The 22408-nt window shown below is 44.4% G+C and overlaps 1 protein-coding gene across 1 annotated transcript in view; it reads left to right on the top strand.

The window, feature by feature from the left end:
- The window catches only part of IQGAP1 (IQ motif containing GTPase activating protein 1), a 134468-nt gene that overhangs the window by 36876 nt on the left and 75184 nt on the right, over window positions 1-22408 (top strand). The window contains exons 5-8 of the mRNA XM_033920190.1: window positions 1916-1992; window positions 16332-16399; window positions 18285-18398; window positions 20781-20959. Of these exons, the coding sequence (XP_033776081.1) occupies window positions 1916-1992; window positions 16332-16399; window positions 18285-18398; window positions 20781-20959 (438 nt within the window). The remainder of the gene's footprint in view (window positions 1-1915; window positions 1993-16331; window positions 16400-18284; window positions 18399-20780; window positions 20960-22408) is intronic.

Raw genomic sequence — 22408 nt, 5'->3', positions numbered from 1 at the left:
CTGATGTGCGGTGTGGCTGCCTCACTCAGATGGCCAGAAATGGGCATTGCCTGTGATTGACGAGGGATTCCGGGCTGGGAGGAGATACAGTAAGACTGTGTCCTCCTTGGAGGATAGGGGAGGCTTCTGCTAGACTTTTATTCTTGCCGGGTTCTTGTGACCTGTTGGAAACAAAGATACTGGGCTTGATGGACATTTGATCTGTCCCAGAATGACAAGATGCAAGATAACTCTTAGTAGAAAGGGGTGTAGTAAAGTGTGTGTGGGGGGGAGAAGGGTGGTAGTAAAGTAAGGGGGGGCATTAAAGTGGCTTAGTAAAGTGGGGGGAAGGGGGGTAGTAAAGTGGTGTAGTAAAGTGGTGGGGGAGGGGACAGTCCGCCCCAGGCATTATCTTGGTGGGGGCACCAGCACTCATCCTCCTCTCTGCTCCCCCCTCAATACCACACGGGTGCATGACCCTCTCTTCCCCTCCCCTGTACCTCCTTAATGTTCCCAGTGCACAAGCAGCAAACCCAACCTGGTGCTCACGCCATTGTCTCTTCCACTAATGTCACTTCCTGGACCCGCGTATAGGAAGTGACATCAGAGGACGAGCTGACGCGAGCAGCAGACTGGGGGTTGCTGCTCGCGCCGGCAACATTAAAGCGGTACGGGGATGGGAAAGGGTGCGCACATGGCAGGAGAGAGCGGGGAAGGAGTGGATGGGGGGTGGGGAAGACAGCGGAGGAGGGTGCCACCGCCCCCGGGTGCCTCTCACCCTCGCTCCGCCTCTGCTGGTGACAATAAGGCTTAATTCTATAAAGAAAGCGCCAACATTTTGATTTTAAAAAAAGTGCTAAGTGACCAGATTCCCGCAAATGCTCCTACTCACATTTCATACCCAAACTTTGGCACACAATCCCTCCGTCTGTCAGATCACTAGATGGACTCTGGAACTTCAGGAAGGCCGCGAAAACCTTCCTCTTTACTAACCCAGCGCCTTAAAATCATTCACCCTGAAATGCCATCCAGTCAATGCACCTACACCACCTAATCTCACCAGATGCTACTTAGGGCATATGTTTTATTGTCATGCCTATATTGTAATTTATGTAAACTATGTCATCCCTGTTGTGTCTGAATTATTATGGATGTACTTTGTAACCCGTTCTGGGCTCCTTTGGGAGGACGGGCTAAAACATTGAATGAATAAATAAATATACACATATGAGATTTGATGTACTGCCTTTCTGTGTCCAATCAAAGATGGTTACATGGGCATATAATGCACGGGTCATAGTCATTTGCGCGCGAGATACCAGCGTGCCGACAATACTTCATACTGTTCGTGCTGCCATGGGGGGGGGGGGTTGGAACCCTCCATTATAGAGAAAACGGAACTTTCTTGAATTCAGATATACACTTCTCCTTCCGTATTCGTGATTTTTCGCATGCAAACTCCCCACCCCAAATTACATCATGAGTAAAGTACTGAACCGATAAAAAAGTTTGCCGCTTACCAGCTTTCACCCTCAAAATCGCTCCTTCCCAGCGTGCAGAGAAAACACTGCTTGCCTGCTATCAGCCTAAAAATCGCTGCTTTCTTCACTGATATGGTCTCTCTTTCAGGAACAAGTCAGGTCTCCCACCATTGTTTGTTATTCGCGGTTTCAATAGTAATAACAGTGTCTGTAGCTCGAACCGCGGTGCCACACTCACCGCCACCTGTAGCCCCCCATTCACCTCCATTCTACGCCCTCTCGTTCCAGAGTTTCCTTTCAATTGAAAGAAACTCGCCTCATGTGCATTTATGCCACGTAGGTATTTAAACATCTCTATCTTATCTCTCCTCTCCCGCCTTACCTCCAAAGTATGAGTTCTGTGAGCGGCAGCTAAAATCTGTTTCTAATTATCATCTCAACTCTATTATGTACAGATTTTCTACCCAGAGACAACGGACATCTATGATCGGAAGAATATGCCTCGCTGTATCTACTGCATCCACGCCCTCAGGTAACGCAGCTGGGACACCGACTTACTGCAGGTGGGGGTAGGGGATGTTAGAGGCGGCTCCTTTTGTTCTATGCATTTTGGGGCCGATTCTATAAATGGCGCCGTCACAGCTAGCGGCGTCTACGTAAAGACGTAGGGGCCTGAAATGTAGGCAAGGGTTTTACAGGCCTACATTTCAGGCGCTTACGTTTTTGGAGAATCGCACTTAGAGGCGTCTAGCTCACACTCCGTCCGTGGAAACGCCCACTAAGGCGTGAGACGCTGCTAAGCACTTTGCAATAGGCACCTATCGCCCAATTAAATTTTTTTTATTTGCCAATTAAGTTAGGCGCTTAAGAGGCATCTAACTTTAGGCGCCCTTTATAGAATCAACCCTTTGTCTTTTATTTTTTTTTTTTTTTGCATTTATGCTCTTCTATTTATTACTGATTAAGGGACAGATTCTCAAAAATTTGCGTTAAGAACCAAAGGGCCGCTGTCGCAACCATTACTGTAGCGATTTCAAAAAAGCGAGTCATTACCAAACAACGCTCATGCAAATGAGGTTGGCGAAGAGTAGCGAAAGGTTCGCCAAATTTGCATGTGCCCATCGCTGGTGATAGCGATGGGCATATGCGCAGAATAAACGCAAGAAAAAAAATTGAGCCACCGAAGTCAAGAAACTCCCCCCTCACCTGACACACAACCCCGACAGCGGTAGCGATGCCCACTCCCTACCACCGCCATCCGGGGAGAGGCCTAAGGCTCTAATTGGCCCAGATGCCTAAGGCCTCTCCTATATGGGGGGCCTTAAACATCCTAGGCCAGAACTCAGGTCCCTCCCAAGTGCATCCTAGGATGTACTGGGGAGGGGTAGGCCCGCCAATTTGAAGAGCCGGGCCTGCTGGCTGGAGTAGGCATCCTTCTGCCAAGCCATCATACATAATATGAGAGGGTGGAGATGGTGGGGGGGGGTTGTTGGAGACACCGGGGGGGGGGGGGTGTTTGGCAGTGGGAGAGGGTCTGAGCTGTCAGACCTTACTTTCCTGCCACTGTCTGAGCCAATTTCTGAGGCACTGATCAGAAAGTAAAGCAACGACAGCTCAGACCTGTCAGCAAATTTTGGCCACAAATATGGTGCAATGAGGTTAGAGAATCACTCGGCGATGATAGAGAATTGCTCGGAGTGATCTCGTGGTCCTACATTTGCATGGCAGTATTGGAGACTTGCTATACAACTCGGAAAAGACCTCAGTAAGCCGTTTTGATAATTCACAACTAAAATATGTGATGCTAAACCGGCTGGAACCAGTTTATCGAGCACGTTAAAGGCAGATTTTAGTTTTGAGAATCTACCCCTAAGTGATTTTCTAATTATACATTCTTTTTGACTCCGTTTGTAAACCTAAATCACTGCCAGAGGTAGGCTCTGTGTCTGAGAACTGATGCATTCCCTGTAGCCAAGGGTTGCTTGTGCATTTTCTTTGAAAATATAAAGAGCAAGCCTGTGGGGTTTGAGACTGCAATATAGGAGCATGGTAGGTCTCAGGAAGTGGTTGCAAGAGACCTAATATTAGGAAGGGCGACATGAATGCAGCAGCTAGTCCTAGGCTGCAAGAAATCTGTGTGGATTAGGGCATGTCCCAGCCTGTGTTTACAGCCTCCGAGTCTGAAGTCTCAGCAAATAACCACATTGGTATTACACAGTGTGTGTTGAGGGACTCAAAGCAGCGATGATAAGTTCAGCAGAAAAGCCTGGGCCTTCTTTTTAAATACGGTCATTAAGGGCCTGCTGGCTTATGTTTATAATGGAGAGAATCCATCCTAGATCTGTGGCCTTTCCCAAAGGTTTGACAGAAGTCGTGATTCATTTCCTACAGATGTTTATCCTGTGCATGAGGTTAATCCCAGTGGAACGACTGTCTGCTCTTCTGGTGATGTTCCTAGAGAACTTTTCCAGTAGAATCCCATTGCAGAAAAAAAAGAGTGGAGAAAACATTTCCACCCCAGTATTTAAATCCTATGATCATGGAACCGAATTCTGCTTGCAAATTCAGAGCCGCTAGCTGGGGAGAACTGTCGCTCCGTGGATAGCGGTGATAGCAGTCCTCTGTCCAGATAACTTAAGGAAAATATTTTTGTTGTTCTAAATTAGCAGACTGACAAGTTAACGGAACGACCATGTTCCACCCAAGACCTATCCAAATAGTGCATGGTGGTGACATAATAATATAGTAAATAGTGAAAGATAAAGACCGGAATGGTCCATGCAGTTTGCCCCATAAGGTGGAGAGTTGCCACTCTGTTCTCCTGTTTGGGGTTGTACATGCCAGGATGTGCTAGTGACACCTCTCTATGCTCCTGTTTAAAGTGAGGGGGTCATTTATGCTTATTTGGTATTTATAGACCACATTTTGTTTTAACATGAAGGCGGTTTACATAAAAACATTTAAAGGAAAGGAACCTCATTTCATTAAAAGAAAGATAAAAAGAAAACAAAACAAAACAAAGTTTTAGCCTTCATTGCAAATTCTTTCTGTATAGGGATCCTCTGGGCTTATCCCACATATTTTGAATTTTGTCACGGTCTATAATGACTTTAATGGTTGAAACTCATCAGATAGTATCTGCTAGGTCAATTGTCCACATAGGGCTGGATTTTCTCAATGGTGCTGTTTTCAGCGGCCACCTTAAAAGCGAACGCCAACCGTGTGTCAATCACGCGCCGTTTAGAGAATCGCGCCTCAGGAAAAAGTAGATGCAAACGTGGCCCAGGGTTTTCCAGGCCTACGTTTCTGGTGCCTACCTTTGAAATGAATTGTGGAGGCGTGATTCTGGTGTGGGTTTTTTTTTAAGTGCCGGTAGACGCCATGAAAATAAATTTAATACATCATTTAAATGGCATTTTTCAGTGTGCTTAGGTGCCAATAGGGTTTATAAAACTTGGGCCATAATAGCTAGCGGGATCCAGATCATTACCTTTGAATATTTAAGTCTTGAAGTTTCAAGTTTTTTAAAAAAAATTTTATACCGCTCAAACTTCTAAGCGGTGTACAAATGATTTAAAAAAAAAAAAAAAAAAAATATATATATATATAAATTCTTTTTTTCCCCCCAAACAACAGAAGTGTAGGTTAAAACTTTACAAAAATAGACCTCATTGGGAGTTCGTAAGACAAATAATACGCAAACTTTAGACAAACAGGAACAAGAGGGAACAATGGGAAGAACTACATTAATTAGAGGAAAGTGAAAATAAAAGGAAAGATACGTTAGGAGGGGGGACCAGAATAAATATAAGAACATAAGAGATGCCTTCACTGGATCAGACCTTTGGTCCATCTAGTCCGGCGACCCGCACACGCGGAGGCCAATCTAGGTGTTCCCTGATGGAGACCTTATTTACCCGTATCCCTCAATGTGATTTGCAAGGAGGTGTGCATCCAACTTGCATTTGAATCCCATAAGATTAGCCCAAATAAGGGCAGTTAGGTATCAAAAGCATCTTGAAATAAGAATGTTTTTAACTTGTTGTTAAAATGAGAAAGGGATACTTCTAGACCAGGGGTATCAAAGTCCCTCCTCGAGAGCCGCAATCCAGTCGGGTTTTCCCCCAATGAATATGCATGAGATCTATTTGCACGCACTGCTTTCATTGTATGCTAATAGATCTCATGCATATTCATTGGGGAAATCCTGAAAACCCGACTGGATTGCGGCCCTCGAGGAGGGACTTTTGACACCCCTGTTCTAGACGAAGATGGTTAGGGATGCAGTTCCAAAGAGAAGGGACGGTTGTGGCAAAATTGTTAGATCTAATAGTAGTGATGTGCTTTAAAGAGGGAATCGTTAAGAGATTTTGAGACGTTGAGCGGAGGGCTTTAGATGGACAGTAGGGTACGATTAGACTGTTAATAAATTCAGGTTGGCTGCTTGAACGAGTTTTAAATGTCAACAAAAGGATTTTGTAATTTATTCTGTGTTCAACAGGAAGCCAGTGAGCTTTGTGAAGAAGGATTGAGACATGGTCGTATTTTTTTAGCACTGAATATGAGTTTTACAGCAGTGTTATGTACAATTTGTAGTCGCCCTATTCCCTTGAACGGGGCATTACAATAATCTACACAGGAGACTACTAGGGAGTGAATTAAGATGTTTAAGGATGCAGGTTCCAGGAGTTTAGCGAGCGATCTGATCACTCTTAAGCGATGGAAACAACGTTGACCTACTGCTTTCTTCTCTTCCTCTCTTAATCGAAACAGGACACTTAAGCAGTGCTGGCATGAGCCTTCATTTGCAATCACCCAGAGGGATTCAGGATTCCCCACCCCCCCCTATTAATTATTCCCTCCTGACTCCCATAAGCCAGTTGCTAACTGTCGACGTGTGTCCTGGAGTGTTGTTCACGCTCGCATTCTGTAATGGGAGATAGCTTGGAAGGGATATGGATCTGTTTGGGAGCTCCCAGCTGCTCACGAATTACACCTCAAATCGGAATATGTTTGCAGCAGGTCTTGTCGGTTCTTGCTACAAAGCACACTTAGGTGTGGCTGTTCTTTGTCTCCAACTCTGCTTATTTTTTAGGGTGATTTAAGGAACCCTTCTGAAAGATCATGTGAAAAAAATCCTTCCTCATCTCAGCATGATAATCCTTTATGTATAAAGAGAATTTGATAAGAGTCCAGTAATCCTCTTTCAGAAGAATTTCTGATGCCTTTTGTTGTCATGGAGACTGTTTTCTGGGAAATTCTACATAAGAAAAAAAAAAAACTCTCTCAGATCTTCAGCTGATAACTATTGCTGGCTAAATTATTAGCCAATGTTGTTCACAGACATTTTGGGCTGTTTTTTTTTGGGGGGGGGAAAGAGGGTGAACCTACCCGCTAACCCTTCTTTTCCCCAGGTGGAGACATTGAGCGCCAACCAAGTGAGGGACTGATGAACACTGCCTTTGGGGGGGGGGGGTCTCCAGTCAGGTCGGGTCCCGTACCCAGAGCCACCCTGAAGGGGATTCTCCAGAAAATTCACAGCAGCACTGAATATTGGGGGCTAAATGTGGGCGGGCTGGGTGCCGGAGCTCACTCGGGTCCCAGCCCAATATTCAGCCGGGGCTATATAACTCTTATGCTGGCCCCTGCTAAATATCAGCCAGACCCACATGAGCTCCAGCACCCACCCCTTCCTTCCTCATAGCTCCTAGTAATTTGTTTTTAAAAAGTAATATCCCCTGAGCCCTCTCCTTCCTCCTCGCCCCATCCTCCATCCCACAGTCATATGAAGGCTCCCCCAGAGCGCCCATCTACTTCCCCAGTGGTTGTCTTTGGGAGCAGAAGCGAAGCCCCCTAGCTTCTGCCCCTTGTGGTGCCATTCCAAAATGACTACCACAATCTCTCATGACAGCTTGCAGCTACCTGCCATGGGTTAACAGAAAAAGACAGGACTCCTAATTATAATAATTTTTTTTTTATATACCACAATACTACAATATGTCCTATGGTCCTGAATATCTGCTAAGCCAGTTAAATTCTGAATATTGGAACTTACCTGGTCACCCCCCATTATAGAAACATAGAATATGACAGCAGAAAAGGGCCACCAGCCCAACAAGTCTTCCACTCTAATGACCCTCCCCTCTAAGTTCTTCCTTGAAGTGATCCCACATGCTTATCCCATTTTTTCTTAAAATCAAGCATGTTGCTGGCCCCAGTTACCTGTAGTGGAAGATCATTCCAACGGTCAACCACCCTTTCGGTGAAGAAATACTTCCTAGTGTCGCTATGAAATCTCCCACCCCTGATTTTCAACGATTGTCCTCTTGTTGCCAAAGGTCCTTAAGGAAAAAGATATCTTCTTCTACCTCAATACAGCCCGTAACACATTTGAACGTCTCAATCATGTCACCCCTCTCTCTGCGTTCCTCAAGTGAGTATAGCTGCAACTTACCCAGACGTTCTTCATACGGGAGATCCTTGAGTCCCGAGACCATTCTGGTGGCCATTCGCTGAACCGACTCAACTCTCAGCACATCCTTTTGATAATGTGGCCTCCAGAATTGTACACAATATTCCAGATGAGGTCTCACCATGGACCTGTACAACGGCATTACAACTTCGGCCTTCCGGCTGACGAAACTTTTGCGGATACAACCCAGCATTTGTCTAGCCTTGGATGAAGCTTTCTCCACTTGATTGGCAGCCTTCATATCTTTACTAATGATCACTCCTAGGTCACGTTCTGCTGCAGCTCTTGCTAAGGTCTCACCATTTAGGGTGTAAGTTCTGCAGGGATTTCTGGTGCCAAGGTGCATGACCTTACACTTTTTGGCATTAAAACTTAGTTGCTAAGTTGTGGACCAATGTTCCAGTTAGAGTAGGTCCTGCGCCATACTGTCGGGCACTGTGCTTTTGCCCACTATGTTGCATAGTTTAGCGTCATCGGCAAATAATGTAATTTTACCTCGAAACCCCTGAGCCAGGTCCCTTACAAAGATATTAAATAGGATCAGACCCAAGACTGAGCTCTGCGGTACTCCACTGATCACTTCCGACGTTTCAGAGGGAGTACCATTTACTACCACCCTTTGAAGTCTACCTCTGAGCCAGTCTTTAACCCATGTAGTCAATGTTTCTCCTAATCCCAATGAACTCATCTTGCTCAACAACCTACGGTATGGGACACTATCAAAAACCTTACTGAAGTCCAAGTATATGACGCCCAGGGACTCCCCCATATCTAGCTTTTTCGTTACCTAGTCAAAGAAACTGATTAGATTAGCAGGATCTTCCCTTTGTTGGTGGGGATCTCGTAGATTCTCATCGTTCAAGATCGGAGGATGATTGGGACACAGGTTAGTGAATCAGGTCAGAGGGAAATCGGGTCACAAAGGGCTCGCAAACCGATCGGTACACGATCAGTTTGTTTAGTGAATCTAGCCCTAATTGGTCTAATTGGCACCAGTAATTGGAAATGTCCACCTCAAAATTGATGCTAATTGACACTAATTAAGTTATGCGCCAGTTGCAGTGTGTGAACAGACTCCTGGTCCCGTACGCCTCTTCACGTATGCTCCAAACATCTGCTCAAAACTTGTTAGCAATAATACCAGGAGAAATTCTGTCTTTTCCGTGGTTGCTCCCTCCCTCTGGTATTCGGCGCCAAACATCCCTAGAAAAATTAAAATCCTCCCTTAACACGTTCCTTTTTAGAGATGCTTTCCAAGTTTCACTGTCCTCGTAAGGGCTTGTTAAACTTTACATCGTCCATTTCCTTGGACTGATATGTTGTCTGCCTTTCCTTTTGGGTTTTCCCTCTCCCCTCTCGTTCCTTAATTATATTGTCGTTCTCTCCGCTCCTTCTTATACCAGTTTGCTTATTTTTGTCATCTGTCCTGTTGTCGTGTCTGTTAGTTTAGCCTTTTCGATTTATTATTTGTTCTCCCTTTGATTTTCTTGTATAAATACCTTGAAATGTATGATAAGGTAGGATAATAAATTTTTTATAAACTTGGAAACCTGGAAAAGTAGGCAGGGCAAGGTGCGGGTCATAGGCATTCCTAAAAGCTATGCGCCTTGTCTTAGAATACGCCTGATCTGCACACAGCTTAAACGCAGACATTTAGGCCTGGGTTTACCTGGCCCCTCAAACTGCCTTTCATACCAAACAATCAAAGCCGTGTCCAATAATAAAAATCGGTAACAGTGGAAGAGACAGCCATCGAGATAGAAAGAAAAATGAAAGCAGGAAAGAAGATGCAAGACAACCAGGTACAGGTAAAAGAGGTCCTACTGCTTACGGACACCCACACTAGTTAGAAGGCCCTGAGGGAAAAGCCAGGGAGAAAAGATATATGTCTGTGCCTGTTTGTTGCCCATGGAACGGTGCAACATTTTTAAAGCAGTTACAGCCGAATGTTCTGCTTTGCACTCAAGGTCATATTGTAGGTACATTTTGCAAGATCTGGGTTTAGACTGGTAAAAACCTGACTGGCTGCAGCTGGATCTCTCACTGCAACCTGCCCCTTCCCGTGAGTTTTCAATTCAGGCTTCTTAACTCAGTTAACAATAAGTGGTTGTCCATTATACTTCATGTTGGCCAAAGAATGTTTTCAGAGATCTGAATTTTCTGATCTGTTCCATGCACTGCGCAGGAAAGGTTTTTTTTTTCCTACTACTTTTGGCGAGTGTCCAACGAGAACATCTGGCTGAAAACCGAGGTGTAATAACCTCAAAGGACAGTGCCTCAGAGGCAGGAAAGATCACTCATATTGTCTTTCATCTGCTCAACACAACAGCTGAAGTGTTGCAGGAATTGGCCAGATGTGCTACCAGATGTGGTTCTGTCCTGAAGAAGCCACTGAACTGTCTGATGCCTTTACCAAACACCAAGCTGGTTAAGCCTGTGCACGTGTGCCTCTGACTTCTCCGACTTTGAAGAATGATAAGACCCTGGATGATTTTTATCAGTTTTCATGAGCTCAGAGGGGCAAGTTTCATACTCTGTATTTTGGGAGTGTGTGAAAAACCTGCAGGAAGACCTTAGGAAATTGGAAGACTGGGCAATCCAAATGGCGGATGAAATTTCATATGGACAAATGCAAAGTGATGCAAATTGGGAAGAATCATCCAAATCATACTTATTGGATGATAGGGATCACCTTGAGAGTCAGCACTCAGTTTGGCACTGAGTGTCAAAGACAATGTGCTGAAGCCTTCCACCCAATGTGTAACGGCAGCCAAGAAGGCAAACAGGATGCTAGGAATTATTAAAAAAGGGATGGTTAACAAGACTTAGAATGTCATAATACCCCTGTATCGCTCCATGGTGCAACCTCACCTGGAGTATTGCGTTCAGTTCTGGTCTCCTTATCTCAAGAAAGATATAGTGGCGCTAGAAAAGGTTCAAAGAAGAGTGACCAAGATGATAAAGGGGATGGAACTCCTCTCGTATGAGGAAAGACTAAAATGGTTAGGGCTCTTCAGCTTGGGGAGGAGATAAGATTGAAGTCTACAAAATCAAGAGTGGAGTAGAACGGGTCCAAGTGGATCGATTTTTCACTCCGTCAAACATTACAAAGACTAGGGGACACTCGATGAAACTGCAGGAAATACTTTTAAAGCCAATAGGAGAAAATTTTTTTCACTCGGAGAATAGTTAAGCTCTGGAACATTTTTCCAGAGGATGTGGTAAGAGCAGTTAATAGCTGGTTTTTAAAAAAGTTTGGACAAGTTCCTGGAGGAAAAGTCCATAGTCTTCTGTGGAGACAGAGATTGGTCAGTAGCATGGAATGCTGCTACTATTTGGATTTTAGCCAGGTACTTGTGACTTGAATTGGCCTCCACAAAGACAGAATACTGGGCTTAGATGAACCATTGGTCTGACCCAGTAAGGCCATTCTTATATATATAAGCATATATATCAGCATATAAGAAGTTTAAAAATCAATAAAGATTTATTAAAAAAAAAAAAAAAAAAGTGCTGCTAGTTTACTGGAGGTAAGGATTTCTTTGTTCGCTCTCCCTATCCCCTACTTACACTTTTCCTTCTGCTGGCAACTGACTACACAAAGCAAAAATGAATCTGGAAGCCATTGAATTCCCTTCCCAAGCATTTGAACCCTAGGTACACGCCTACTTAATTTACCTGTGCCTGGAATTGAACTCGGGACCCACATCAACATAATACTGCACAATATTGCAACTGAGCTGGTCAGAAATCAGTTTTTGATAACTATGTGGAGGAGCTTTCACAATATGCTTGATTTTAGCCATAAAGGCGTCTTGTGCTACGGTGAGCTTGTTGGGTTGAGCTCATGGTGACAGGGATTGGAATAGACTCACAAAGAGAAAATGGGAGATCCAATGATCCACAGTGAAAACAATCCACCGATGAAAACGAAAACAATGAAATGAAAACTGTGGATACAGATGTTCTGGAGATAATTTATTATACACTGACATAAAACCATGAAAATTCAATTTAAAAAGTACAATGATAAAAAATACAGTGATAAAAATCCAACCGGACCCTACACGGTCCGTGTTTCGGCGAACACGCCTTCCTCAGGGGTCCAATGGTTTGCAAACTCAGATATAAAGAATTGGACTGAAAACAGTCTATTGTCTTTAAACATGTGAACTTACTTCAGCTTGTTTTCGGTGTTCTTTGCTCACATGTTTAAAGACAATAGACTGTTTTCAGTCCAATTCGACCCCTGAGAAAGGCATGTTTGCCGAAACACGGACCGTGTAGGGTCCAGTTGGATTTTTATCACTGTATTTCTTATCATTGTACTTTTTTAATTGAATGTTCATGTTTTTAGATGTCAGTGTTTAATAAATTATCTCCAGAACATCTGTAGCCACGGTTTTTTGTTTTCGTTTTCATCGGTAGACTCACAAAGGTCATTGCAGAAGGCTGAGCTTATGAAGGACTGTGTTTGTCTCTCTCTTCACATAATTTGCCAGAGGTCAAGTTAACCTTCTTACTGTGGTTAGGGAAAAGTATGATTTGTTCTGTACTCTGCCGTTTGATTCCAGTCACAGCAGCAGTAGAGTAGGTGGAGAGAATGAGTGCTCTTTGCACACGTGAAAGATGTCACACTATTGCTTCTTCTCTCTTTAGCCCATATCTTTTCCTAGAAAAGCAGAAATAGAAACATGATGGCAGATAAAGGCCAAATGGCCCATCCAGTTTGCCCATCCGCAGTAACCATTATCTCTTTCTCTAAGAGATCCCACGTTCCTATCCCAGGCCCTTTTGAATTCAGACACAGTCTCCGTTTCCACCATCTCTTCCGGGAGACTGTTCCACGCATCTACCACTCTTTTTATAAAAAGGTATTTCCTTAGATTACTCCGGAGCCTGTCATCTCTTAACTTCATCCAATGCCCTCTCACTGCAGAGTTTCCTTTCAAATGAAAGGGACTCGACTCATGCGCATTTACATTACGTAGGTTTTTAAACTTCTCTATCATATCTCCCCTCTCCCGCTTTTCCTCCAGAGTATACAGATTGAGATCTTTAAGTCTGTCCCCATACACTTTGTGTATGACACAATAGTGAGTGTATATAGAATCTGTTCCCTCTCCATGGTTAACCATGGGGAGCCTCCCTGTGTCATTCTTTAAGGAGAGAGGGAAGAATCAGAGTATGAATGGGCAAAACCACCTAAACTCAGCTGGTTTTAGGATACTGCTTCACCCGGCAATCCTCTAATCAGGTGGTTCTCAGGGATGAGACGTATACCCTGTCACAAAATCTAAGCACAGAAGATTCAATATCACAGACTAAAGTATTTATTAAATTTAAAAAAAGAAAAAAAGTTTGCAGGGCCTTTAGACAATGTTCAAATTTGAATGGGAATACTGTTCCAAATCTTGTCAGGGATCTCAAAGTCCCTCCTGGAGAGCCGCAATCCAGTTGGGTTTTCAGGATTTCCCCAATGACTATGCATTGAAAGCAGTGCATGCACATTGATCTCATGCATATTCATTGGGGAAATCCTGAAACCCAACTGGATTGCGGACCTCGAGGAGGGACTCTGAGAAACCTGTGCTATATTGAAAAGAAAAAAAAACCTATCAAGAAGACTTTTCAATTGAATATTTCTAATCTAATCAGGATTTCTTAATTGCACTTTTCCAGAAGAGGTTCACGGAGATTTACAGATTAAGAAGCCCATGTAGTAGCATGGGGAAGCAATTGCAACACCGTGAGGAAGAGGGTTACACAGTTACTGGGGGGGGGGGGGGAATGCAACTCCATGTGAGGGAGGGTTAAATTGTTGCAGAAGAGTTGCATAATTGCAGGATTACATTGTTGCAAAAGGGGCAAGGTGGTACTGCATTAATGGAGAGGAAGCATAGCCACTAAGGGCTAGATTCACTAAGCTTACCAATCGTGTACTGCTGGTTTTGCAATGGTTTCCTGACCCGATTGTTCCCCCGGCCCGATTCACTAACCAGCTGTGCGATCAATCTGCGATCTGATCCGATCCGCACATGCAAATGAGGGGAAATGCTATGCATAAGTAGGAAAAACCAAAAGGAACCAACAATAAAAATGCAAAGCAAAAAACCAAAACCAAACTGCAGGGAAATGTACAAGGTGCAAGAAATTAGTCAATAAAATCAATAAAAATCATAAAAACATATTTGGCATAAAATAAATACAATAATTATATCCAAAAGCTCGTCCTAATATTCATGTGGACCAGACACGACACGGTCCATGTTTCGAAAAACACTTCTTCCTCAGGGGTCCCGGATGTTGGTACGTAGAGTATCAGAAAACCAGATTGGATTACATAGAAACATAGAAATAGAAGGCAGATAAGGACCACGGCCCATCTAGTCTGCCCACCCTAATGTCCCTCCCCTACCTTTGCCCTGTGAATAGATCCCATGTGCCGATCCCATTTGGCCTTAAAATCAGGCACGCTGCTGGCCTCAATCACCTGTAGTGGAAGACTATTCCAGCGATCAACCACTCTTTCAGTGAAAAAGAATTTCCTGGTGTCACCTCGTAGTTTCCCGCAAACAAAATTGAACTGAACAGGCATAAAAATCTCCCGTCTAAGGCTCTGCACTAAGGAACCTTGTACATTTCCATGCATAAGTAGGAAGCCATCGATTCACTAAACAGAAAAAGGAACACCGAGGTTGGTGGAGAGTAGCGAAGGCTTGATAAATTTCCATGTGCCCATTGCTGGTGATAGCGATGGGCACATGCGCAGAAACCCCCCCCCCCCAAAAGAAAAAACATACCCCAAAACACATTAAGTGGATATTAGAGAGTTGCGCAGGGACAGAAATTCCACCCATCCCTGCCAGGATCCTCTCCATCCCCACCCATCCCCGTCAGGATGTTCTCTGTCCCCACCCATCCCCGCTCGTCCCCATAAAAAGCGGCAATTAGTTCTGACAGGATCATCAATTCCACAGTTTCTTTTGTGTTTCCGCTGCTGTTTTCCTTGTGGAATCTCTTTGGTGGAACCCTTTTTTTGTTTTCTGTTCAGGTAATTTACTTATAAACCCCCTCTTTTACTAAGTCTGATGTGTCCATTATATTATATGGATGAACCCTGCTTCCAAAGCCTTCCAACCCTGTGGGAGTCCCGTTGGCTAGAGGGGGGTCCCTGTGGGAGTCCCGTGGGTTTGGGGGGATTCGTGCGGGACCCCCACGGGACCCGTGGGATTCCCGCGATCCCCGTTCCCGTGCAGACCTCTAGTGGATATCTTCTCCACTACAGGGGAGGGGGGCATTGTGTGTATCTCTCTTACTGGAGGGAGGGGGTCATTTGCAAACCGCTTTTCTAGCAGTCTCCGACACTGTCATGCCTGGGTTTAAAATGGGGGGAGGGGGGAGGGTTGGTTTACAAACATTTCATTAAAGGAATAGAGTAAAAATACATATAAATTATACAGAAAGATATTCTTTACAAATAATAAATAATTCACAAATGTTAAAATTCTAATCCATATATTATATAAAATTGTATAAATTATTATTATAAATAAATTATATAAAATTATTATAAAATGCTGGTGTTTTAAACAGTGCTGTCACTGTACCGGCCCCCTGGATCAGTTGCTGATTTTTGTCACGAAAAGCCAACGCCGCTGTTAGAAAATGGCTCGGCGATTTTTAAGAATCTACCGGAGTTCTCATTTTAATGTTGAAGTGCCCATTTGCATGGCAGTGTCGGAGACTGCTCGAAGCCTCGCTAAAAACAGAGATGAGCCGTTTTGACAATCTGCCGCTAAAATGCGTGCAGGCTAAACCGTCGGAAAACAGATTAGCAACGGCGTTAAAAGTTTTGAGAATCTGGGCCTCAGTGTGGATAGGTTCCACTGTTCTCAAGAACTAACGTGCCATCTAAAACCCTGAGCTTAGCCATGTTGAGGAAGGCTTAGTCACCAGCTAGAGCAGTGGTGTCACTGTGAAACTCAAACCCTTTGCAGGGCCACATTTTGGGATTTGTAGGTAATTGGAGGGCCTCAGAAAAAAAATAGTTAATGTCTTATTAAAGAAATGACTATTTTGCATGAGGTAAAACACTTTATAGTTTATAAATCTTTCCTTTTAGCTAAGTCTTAATAATGACATTGTAATTTATAGCTAAAGAGACATATGATCAAGAAACTGTTTTATTTTACTTTTGTGATTGCGATAAACATACCGAGGGCCTCAAAATAGGACCTGGCGGGCCGCGAGTTTGAGACCACTGAGCTAGACGGACAGAGCTGGCGCTCTTTGGTTGAGAGAGTAATTTCAGGGTAGGAAATTTGGTTGCCGTCTTTTTAACAACATTTCATGCCTCTGCTGTCTGTTTAATTATCTTTGATGTCTCTCCTTTCTAGCTTGTACCTGTTTAAGCTGGGACTTGCGCCACAAATTCAAGACCTCTATGGGAAAGTTGACTTCACAGGTAAGTTATTGCTCACATGATATTGTTTTGAAATCAGCAAGGCATCTATAACGTTGACGTGTTCTGTTCCCTAACTAGTTATGGAAGGACTCGATTTACAGACACAGACGAGGAAAAGAAGCCTGACTAAATCAAAGCCAGCTGCGCCATATTTTTATTATCTGTAAACACGAAGCAGTTAAAATTTCACTAGAGGTACCGTGGACCTAAGCCAGCATGGACCTTTGTAAGGTGTGATCACTTATGGACGCTGGCTGAAGGTCAGGGAGCCCACTGTCCTTGCCCCAAAGACTGCGGGAGTTTGTTGATCTAGGCCTCATATGGTTCTTTCCGCAAGACCTTGACCGGGGCGGGGGGGTGGGGGGTGTCCATTTTTGAACAGCGTTAACACTGATTCTACAAACAGAGCTAAAAATTGCACATGCAAATTTGGGCGTTCTCCTAATTTGCACGCATAGTTGACTAATGAGCCAATTAGCGCTGGTAATTGGGAACTTTACAAGCCATTACTGGAGCTAATTAGAATCAATTAAAATATATACACATTTTGGGGCACAGGTCTGCACATAAATTATGTGCGCGGTTCCAAAAAGTGGGCGTGACCATGGTACGGTCAAGGGCGTTCATTTACATGCATATTTAGGACCAGATTCTACAAAGGACAATTGTGCGCATGACAAATGCACACACTGAATGGGATACTATTTTGTCTTTTTGAGGGTTACGAACTAACCCTCTTTTTTGAGGGGCAGGGGTGGGGGACCCCCCTACTACATTTAAAACATTCACTGGTTTCTAGTGTTAGGGTAAGGGTTACATAATGATTATGGGAACCAATTACATAAATGGATATGTGGAAGGCCCTGATTTGCTGAGACTCCTCAGGCCCCTCCCGAGGGACGGGGCCTGAGGAATCTCAGCAAATCAGGGCCTTCCACATATCCACTTATGACAGATTTCACGGGGTGCAATTGACGGGGCAGCATTGACCTGCATGCACTTGTCCGTGTGCACAATTGTCATGGCGGATTTGTCGGTGTGCCTTCTACAAATGGTGCTGTTGTTGGCGGCCGCCTACATAATGGCCGTTGATCGTGTGTCAACTACCCATGTTAGTTGAGAGTTAATTCCGGAGGTATCAAGGGACCCAGACCATACCAAGAAAACATTCCCCAGACCATAACACTGCTGCCACCAGCTTGCGTACGTCCAACAGCAGTTGCTGGGTGTTTGTTCTTGGTGGTTTTATGCCTGACATGCAGACGTCCATGGCAGCCAGTTTTTTTTTGTTTTTTTTTGTGAAAAACCCTCGTGAGCATGGGTGCAGTCGCCAGCCCTCTGCTTCGGAGCCCCATTCACAATAGGGTTCACTGCACAGTCATTTTGGACACACATCTGTATGCCTCCTGGTTCATTTGGATGGTGAGTTGCTTCATGGTGGCATACCGTGGCCTGTACCAACCTGAGCAATTGACGCTCAATTCTCGCATCAATGGCTCATGCTGCCGCACAGTTACCGCATCGGGTCATCGCAAAGGTTCCATTTGTCCACTCGTGGCGCACTTTAACCACAGCAGCCGATGAACAGTTTACAAACTTTGCCGTTTGTGAAATGCTGCCACCCTTGGACTGGTAGCCAATGAGCATGCCTTTTTCAATGCCATATAAATCACGCTTTTTCCCCAGGACAGCCACAGTTGCTATATTGGCAACTTGCTGACATCCCACCTTCTGTATATATCCAAGAAGCCTGATGTTTTGTCCTCGCTTGTCTGATTAGTTACATTCCCTTCCAAAACAGGTTATGAGCAGAGAGGAAAGAAGTCACCTTGTATGTGGTTTGGGTTCGATTCTGAATTGCGATGATGTTCTCTTTGCATTTTAGAGGAGGAGATTAATAATATGAAGAGTGAATTGGAAAAGTACGGCATTCAGATGCCAGCCTTCAGCAAAATTGGAGGAATCCTAGCCAATGAGCTCTCTGTGGATGAAGCGGCATGTAAGTGTTATTTTATGTTATGTTACGTTATATCCCACCGAATCCTCGTGGAGCGGAGTTCTAGGTGGGCTACAGATAGCATACACTTTACAAAGAACTTCTATGCATACCAGCGTTACAAAAAGTGGCTTAGTGAGGGAGGTTGGTGCCTGGGGCACTCGGCTTTACTGTGCCTGCACTCCCCACTCTTCCCCCCTACTGCTGCGCCTCCCTGCCCCCTTGAATGCTCTCCACCCCCACATACCCCTTGAAATGGGTCACCAGTGCGAGCAGCATTTTCCTCCTGCTCACACCAACCTTGGCACCCTTCTGACGTCACGTCCTGGTGCTGTGATCAGGAAGTGATGTCAGAAGGGAGCCGAGGTTGACACGAGCAGCAAGAGGAAGAAGCTGCTTGCGCCGGCGAATATTTAGAGGTACGCAGGGGTACGAAGAAGAGGAGAGGTGCCCCCCCTAGTCCCCCCCTTTCTAGGCTACTGCTTATATATATACAAAAACTGATAAAACACTGTTTATACTTACAATAACTAAGTCCACTCCAGTGTGTTGTTGCTACTGTTAATGGTGTATTGAAAAGGGATAGTAAACAAGGCTGTCATAACGCCTCTGTTTCACTGAATGGTTCGACCTCACCTTGAATATTGTATTCAGTTCTAGTCTCCTTATCTCAAGAAACATCTAGCGGCACTAGAAAAGGCTCAAAGAAGAGCGACCAAGATGATAAAGGGGATGGAACCCCTCTCGTATGAGGAAACACTAAAAAGATTAGGGCTCTTCAGCTTGGAAAAGAGATGGCTGAGGGGAGAACATAAGAATTGCCGTTTCTGGGTCAGACCAGTGGTCCTTCGTGCCCAGCAAACCGCTCATGCGGCGGCCCTTGGTCAAAGACCAGCCCCTAATGGAGACTAGCCTTACCTGCGTACGTTCTGGTTCAGCAGGAACTTGTCTAACTTTGTCTTGAGTCCTTGGAGGGTGTTTTCCCCTATGACAGACTCTGGAAGAGCGTTCCAGATTTCTACCACTCTCTGGGTGAAGAAGAACTTCCTTACGTTTGTACGGAACACCTCAGGTCTACTGGGCAAACAGGGGTAGAACTGAAATTCCTCTGAATATACTTTAAAGTGTGAACAACAAAAATATAGACAAAATACTCCACAAAAAGGTCAACCAAGGCAATGATCAAAAATGTGGAGCAAATATATAACGCTTTAAAAAAATCACAAAATTTTTGCATTCACAAATGTTTGTGATAAGAATATGTTGACTAATTCAATATCCTTTAAACATGTTAATGTATGTTTTGAAATATATATACGTGGAGAGTGGAAAGACCTCAGTATTCATATCCCCGACTCAACCTGTAAGTTCAAGATAATGAGCAATTTTTTGTTTGGTTTGAAAATGCCTGTTGCACTATTAAAACTTAAGAATTAACACTAAGGCCCGGAGTCTCTAGGGCACCAATGTCAGCAGCCGCCTATAAAGCGGCCGGGAACGTGGGCCAGAGGTTTCCGGGCCTACATTTCCGGCCCCTGTCTTTGTTGTGAATCGCACCTACATAGGTACTGTGGGCTGCCTAAGGTCACTTCTGGTGTTAGCCACGTCCATAGTGGCATGTGGAGGCCTAAAGTTCCTACGTAGACGTGATTCTAGCACTGGCCGGTGCTTTAACGGCACTGTGTTTTGCCATTTTAAATGGTGTTCGTTAATTAACAGGCACTGTTTCTAGAATTTCCCCCTAATGTGGGCTTCTGATAAGACACTTATCTCTCCCCCACACACACATTGATATTCAGCAGGACTAAGCAAGCTAAGTCCCGTTTGATCTGCTATCCGCCAGTTTTAGTTGGATATAGCGGGATACCCAGTGGCTGGCTATGTCATATGAAGTAGCCAGTCACCACTGATTTTCATTGGCTGAAACAGCTAACACACGCTGAAAATTAGCAGTTAGCCCTGAAGGGACGATTTAGTCGTCCCGAAGCCGTTTCTGACTGGTTCAGTCATAATGCGGTATACAAGAATAAAGTTATTATTATTATTATTATTATTATGGCTATTGACCCCTTCGTGTTTGTCTTATGTAGCAAGTAAGCAGATTTGGTGGTTTGTAGAAAAGTAGATGCAGAGTCACTTTCTAGGTCTGTAGATAAAGCATGGCTGCCCTGTTGGTCCTGAGGAAGAAGCTGCTAGCCTTTGAAGGCCAGTCATTAGTGTGATTTTAAAAAAAAGGTGCCATCTTGTTTTCTATTTATTACCTTTAGCATCCCATAGTTTGATTTGAGAAAGTTTGTTGCACCCAGCACTGGTTCCACCGTTCATTCCCTGTGTTCAGAAGCGGCGACCGCTCCGATTAATCTTCCTCTTCTGATTCATTTCTAGTGCACGCTGCTGTTATTGCCATCAACGATGCAATCGACCATGGAGTTCCTGCAGGCACTTTGGCAGCCCTCAAAAACCCCAATGCCATGCTGGTGAACCTTAATGAGCCGCTGGCGCCAATCTACCAGGATAGGCTCCACCAAGCAAAGCAGGCCAAGATGATGAATGCCAGGAACAGGGTAAAAGGCCATCCTACATTATGAATGTAGTCCTTTGCATGTGTAGGACTATATATGGAGGGTGGGAAGAAGGTTGTTTACAACACTTAAATGCCGATGGTCCTCCAGGTCCCGGTTAAGCTCTATGTTGTAGAAACTTAATAGGTGGTATGCACGGAGAGAGAGACTTCTGTGGTTAACTCAGGAGAGAATGGCTTCTTCTGGCTAGGGAAGGGTACTACAAGGGATTACTGAAAAGCTCTCAGCCCAGCCAACTGACTTCCTAAATTCTGAGCGTTATTTTGCCACTGTAGCTGAAAAGCACGCGCTTTTGACCTGTCACCATATTTTCCATTTCAATTTGCGGAGTTTGTTTAGCTTAAACCTCTCTTTCCTTAAGCTCCTGAAAATTTTTTGTAACTGGTGGAAGATAATAAATTTTATTCAATGGGGGTATATGTTCAGAATAATATTTCAAAATTTCCACCATATATTTTTTAAACATTTCGTATGAAAAAATTCCAGAAGTTTTCGGGAAATTTAGAATCCTTACTTTCAACCGGCGGTTAATTTCTTCACAGTAGAAAACTTGGACCCGGATAATCAATGCTGGGGGCTAGATACGGCCCCAACATTGAATATTCAGGATCACTAATGACGTGAGGGCTTCCACTGCGGCCTCAGTATTGAGTCCACCAATAAGCCTAGAAAACAATAGAACCTGGAGCCTCTTTGGCTTCTGTACTTTTGATTTTCCTAATTAGGACCTATTTAAAAACAGTGGTGTAGTAAGTGTGTGTGTGTTTGGGGGGGGGCACTCCGAGCGTCGTCTTGGTGGGGCACTGGCACCTGTCCACCCCCCATGCCACGCTTGTACCCTCCCTCCCTGTACTTCTTTAAATCTTTGCCATGAGCGGCTTCTCTGGTCTGCTACTCGCGCTGGCCTGGATCCACTTTGAAATCACTTCCTGGTCACGGGGCTAGGAAGTGACATCAGAGGGAAAGCCAGCGCTGGCACAAGCAGCAGGCCGGAGAAGCTGCTCATGCTGACGAAGATTTAAAGAGGTACAGGGGGAAAGGAGGGTGCGAGCATGGCGTTGGGGGCCCGAGTGCCTTCGACCTTCACTGTGCCACTGTTTAGAAGTATTCAAGAATCCTTTTTTGGATCCCAATCCATAGTCGAGACATATTTTTAGGGCAGTGGTTAACTAATTCAGTCCTCAAACACCTCCAAGGGCTCCGACTTTCAGGCTAACCAAAATTTGTAAATTAACTGGTTCTCCAATTTGTGTGCAGGTATCTTGTGTATATTAATTGTGGATGTCCTGAAAACCAGATGTTGTGGAGGTTCTTGAGAGCTGTGTTTGAAAATTGCTTTTCTAGAGCCTGGAGGGAATGCTCCAAAATTCATATTGAACGCTTTCTTCTAGGGTCCCCTATAGAAGGCCGTAGAGTAGATGACCTGTCCAA

Source organism: Geotrypetes seraphini, chromosome 14 (assembly GCF_902459505.1).
Source record: "Geotrypetes seraphini chromosome 14, aGeoSer1.1, whole genome shotgun sequence".
NCBI lineage: Eukaryota > Metazoa > Chordata > Amphibia > Gymnophiona > Dermophiidae > Geotrypetes > Geotrypetes seraphini.
The sequence above is the reverse complement of the archived record's forward strand: the minus strand, read 5'-3'. Positions and strand labels throughout refer to the sequence as shown.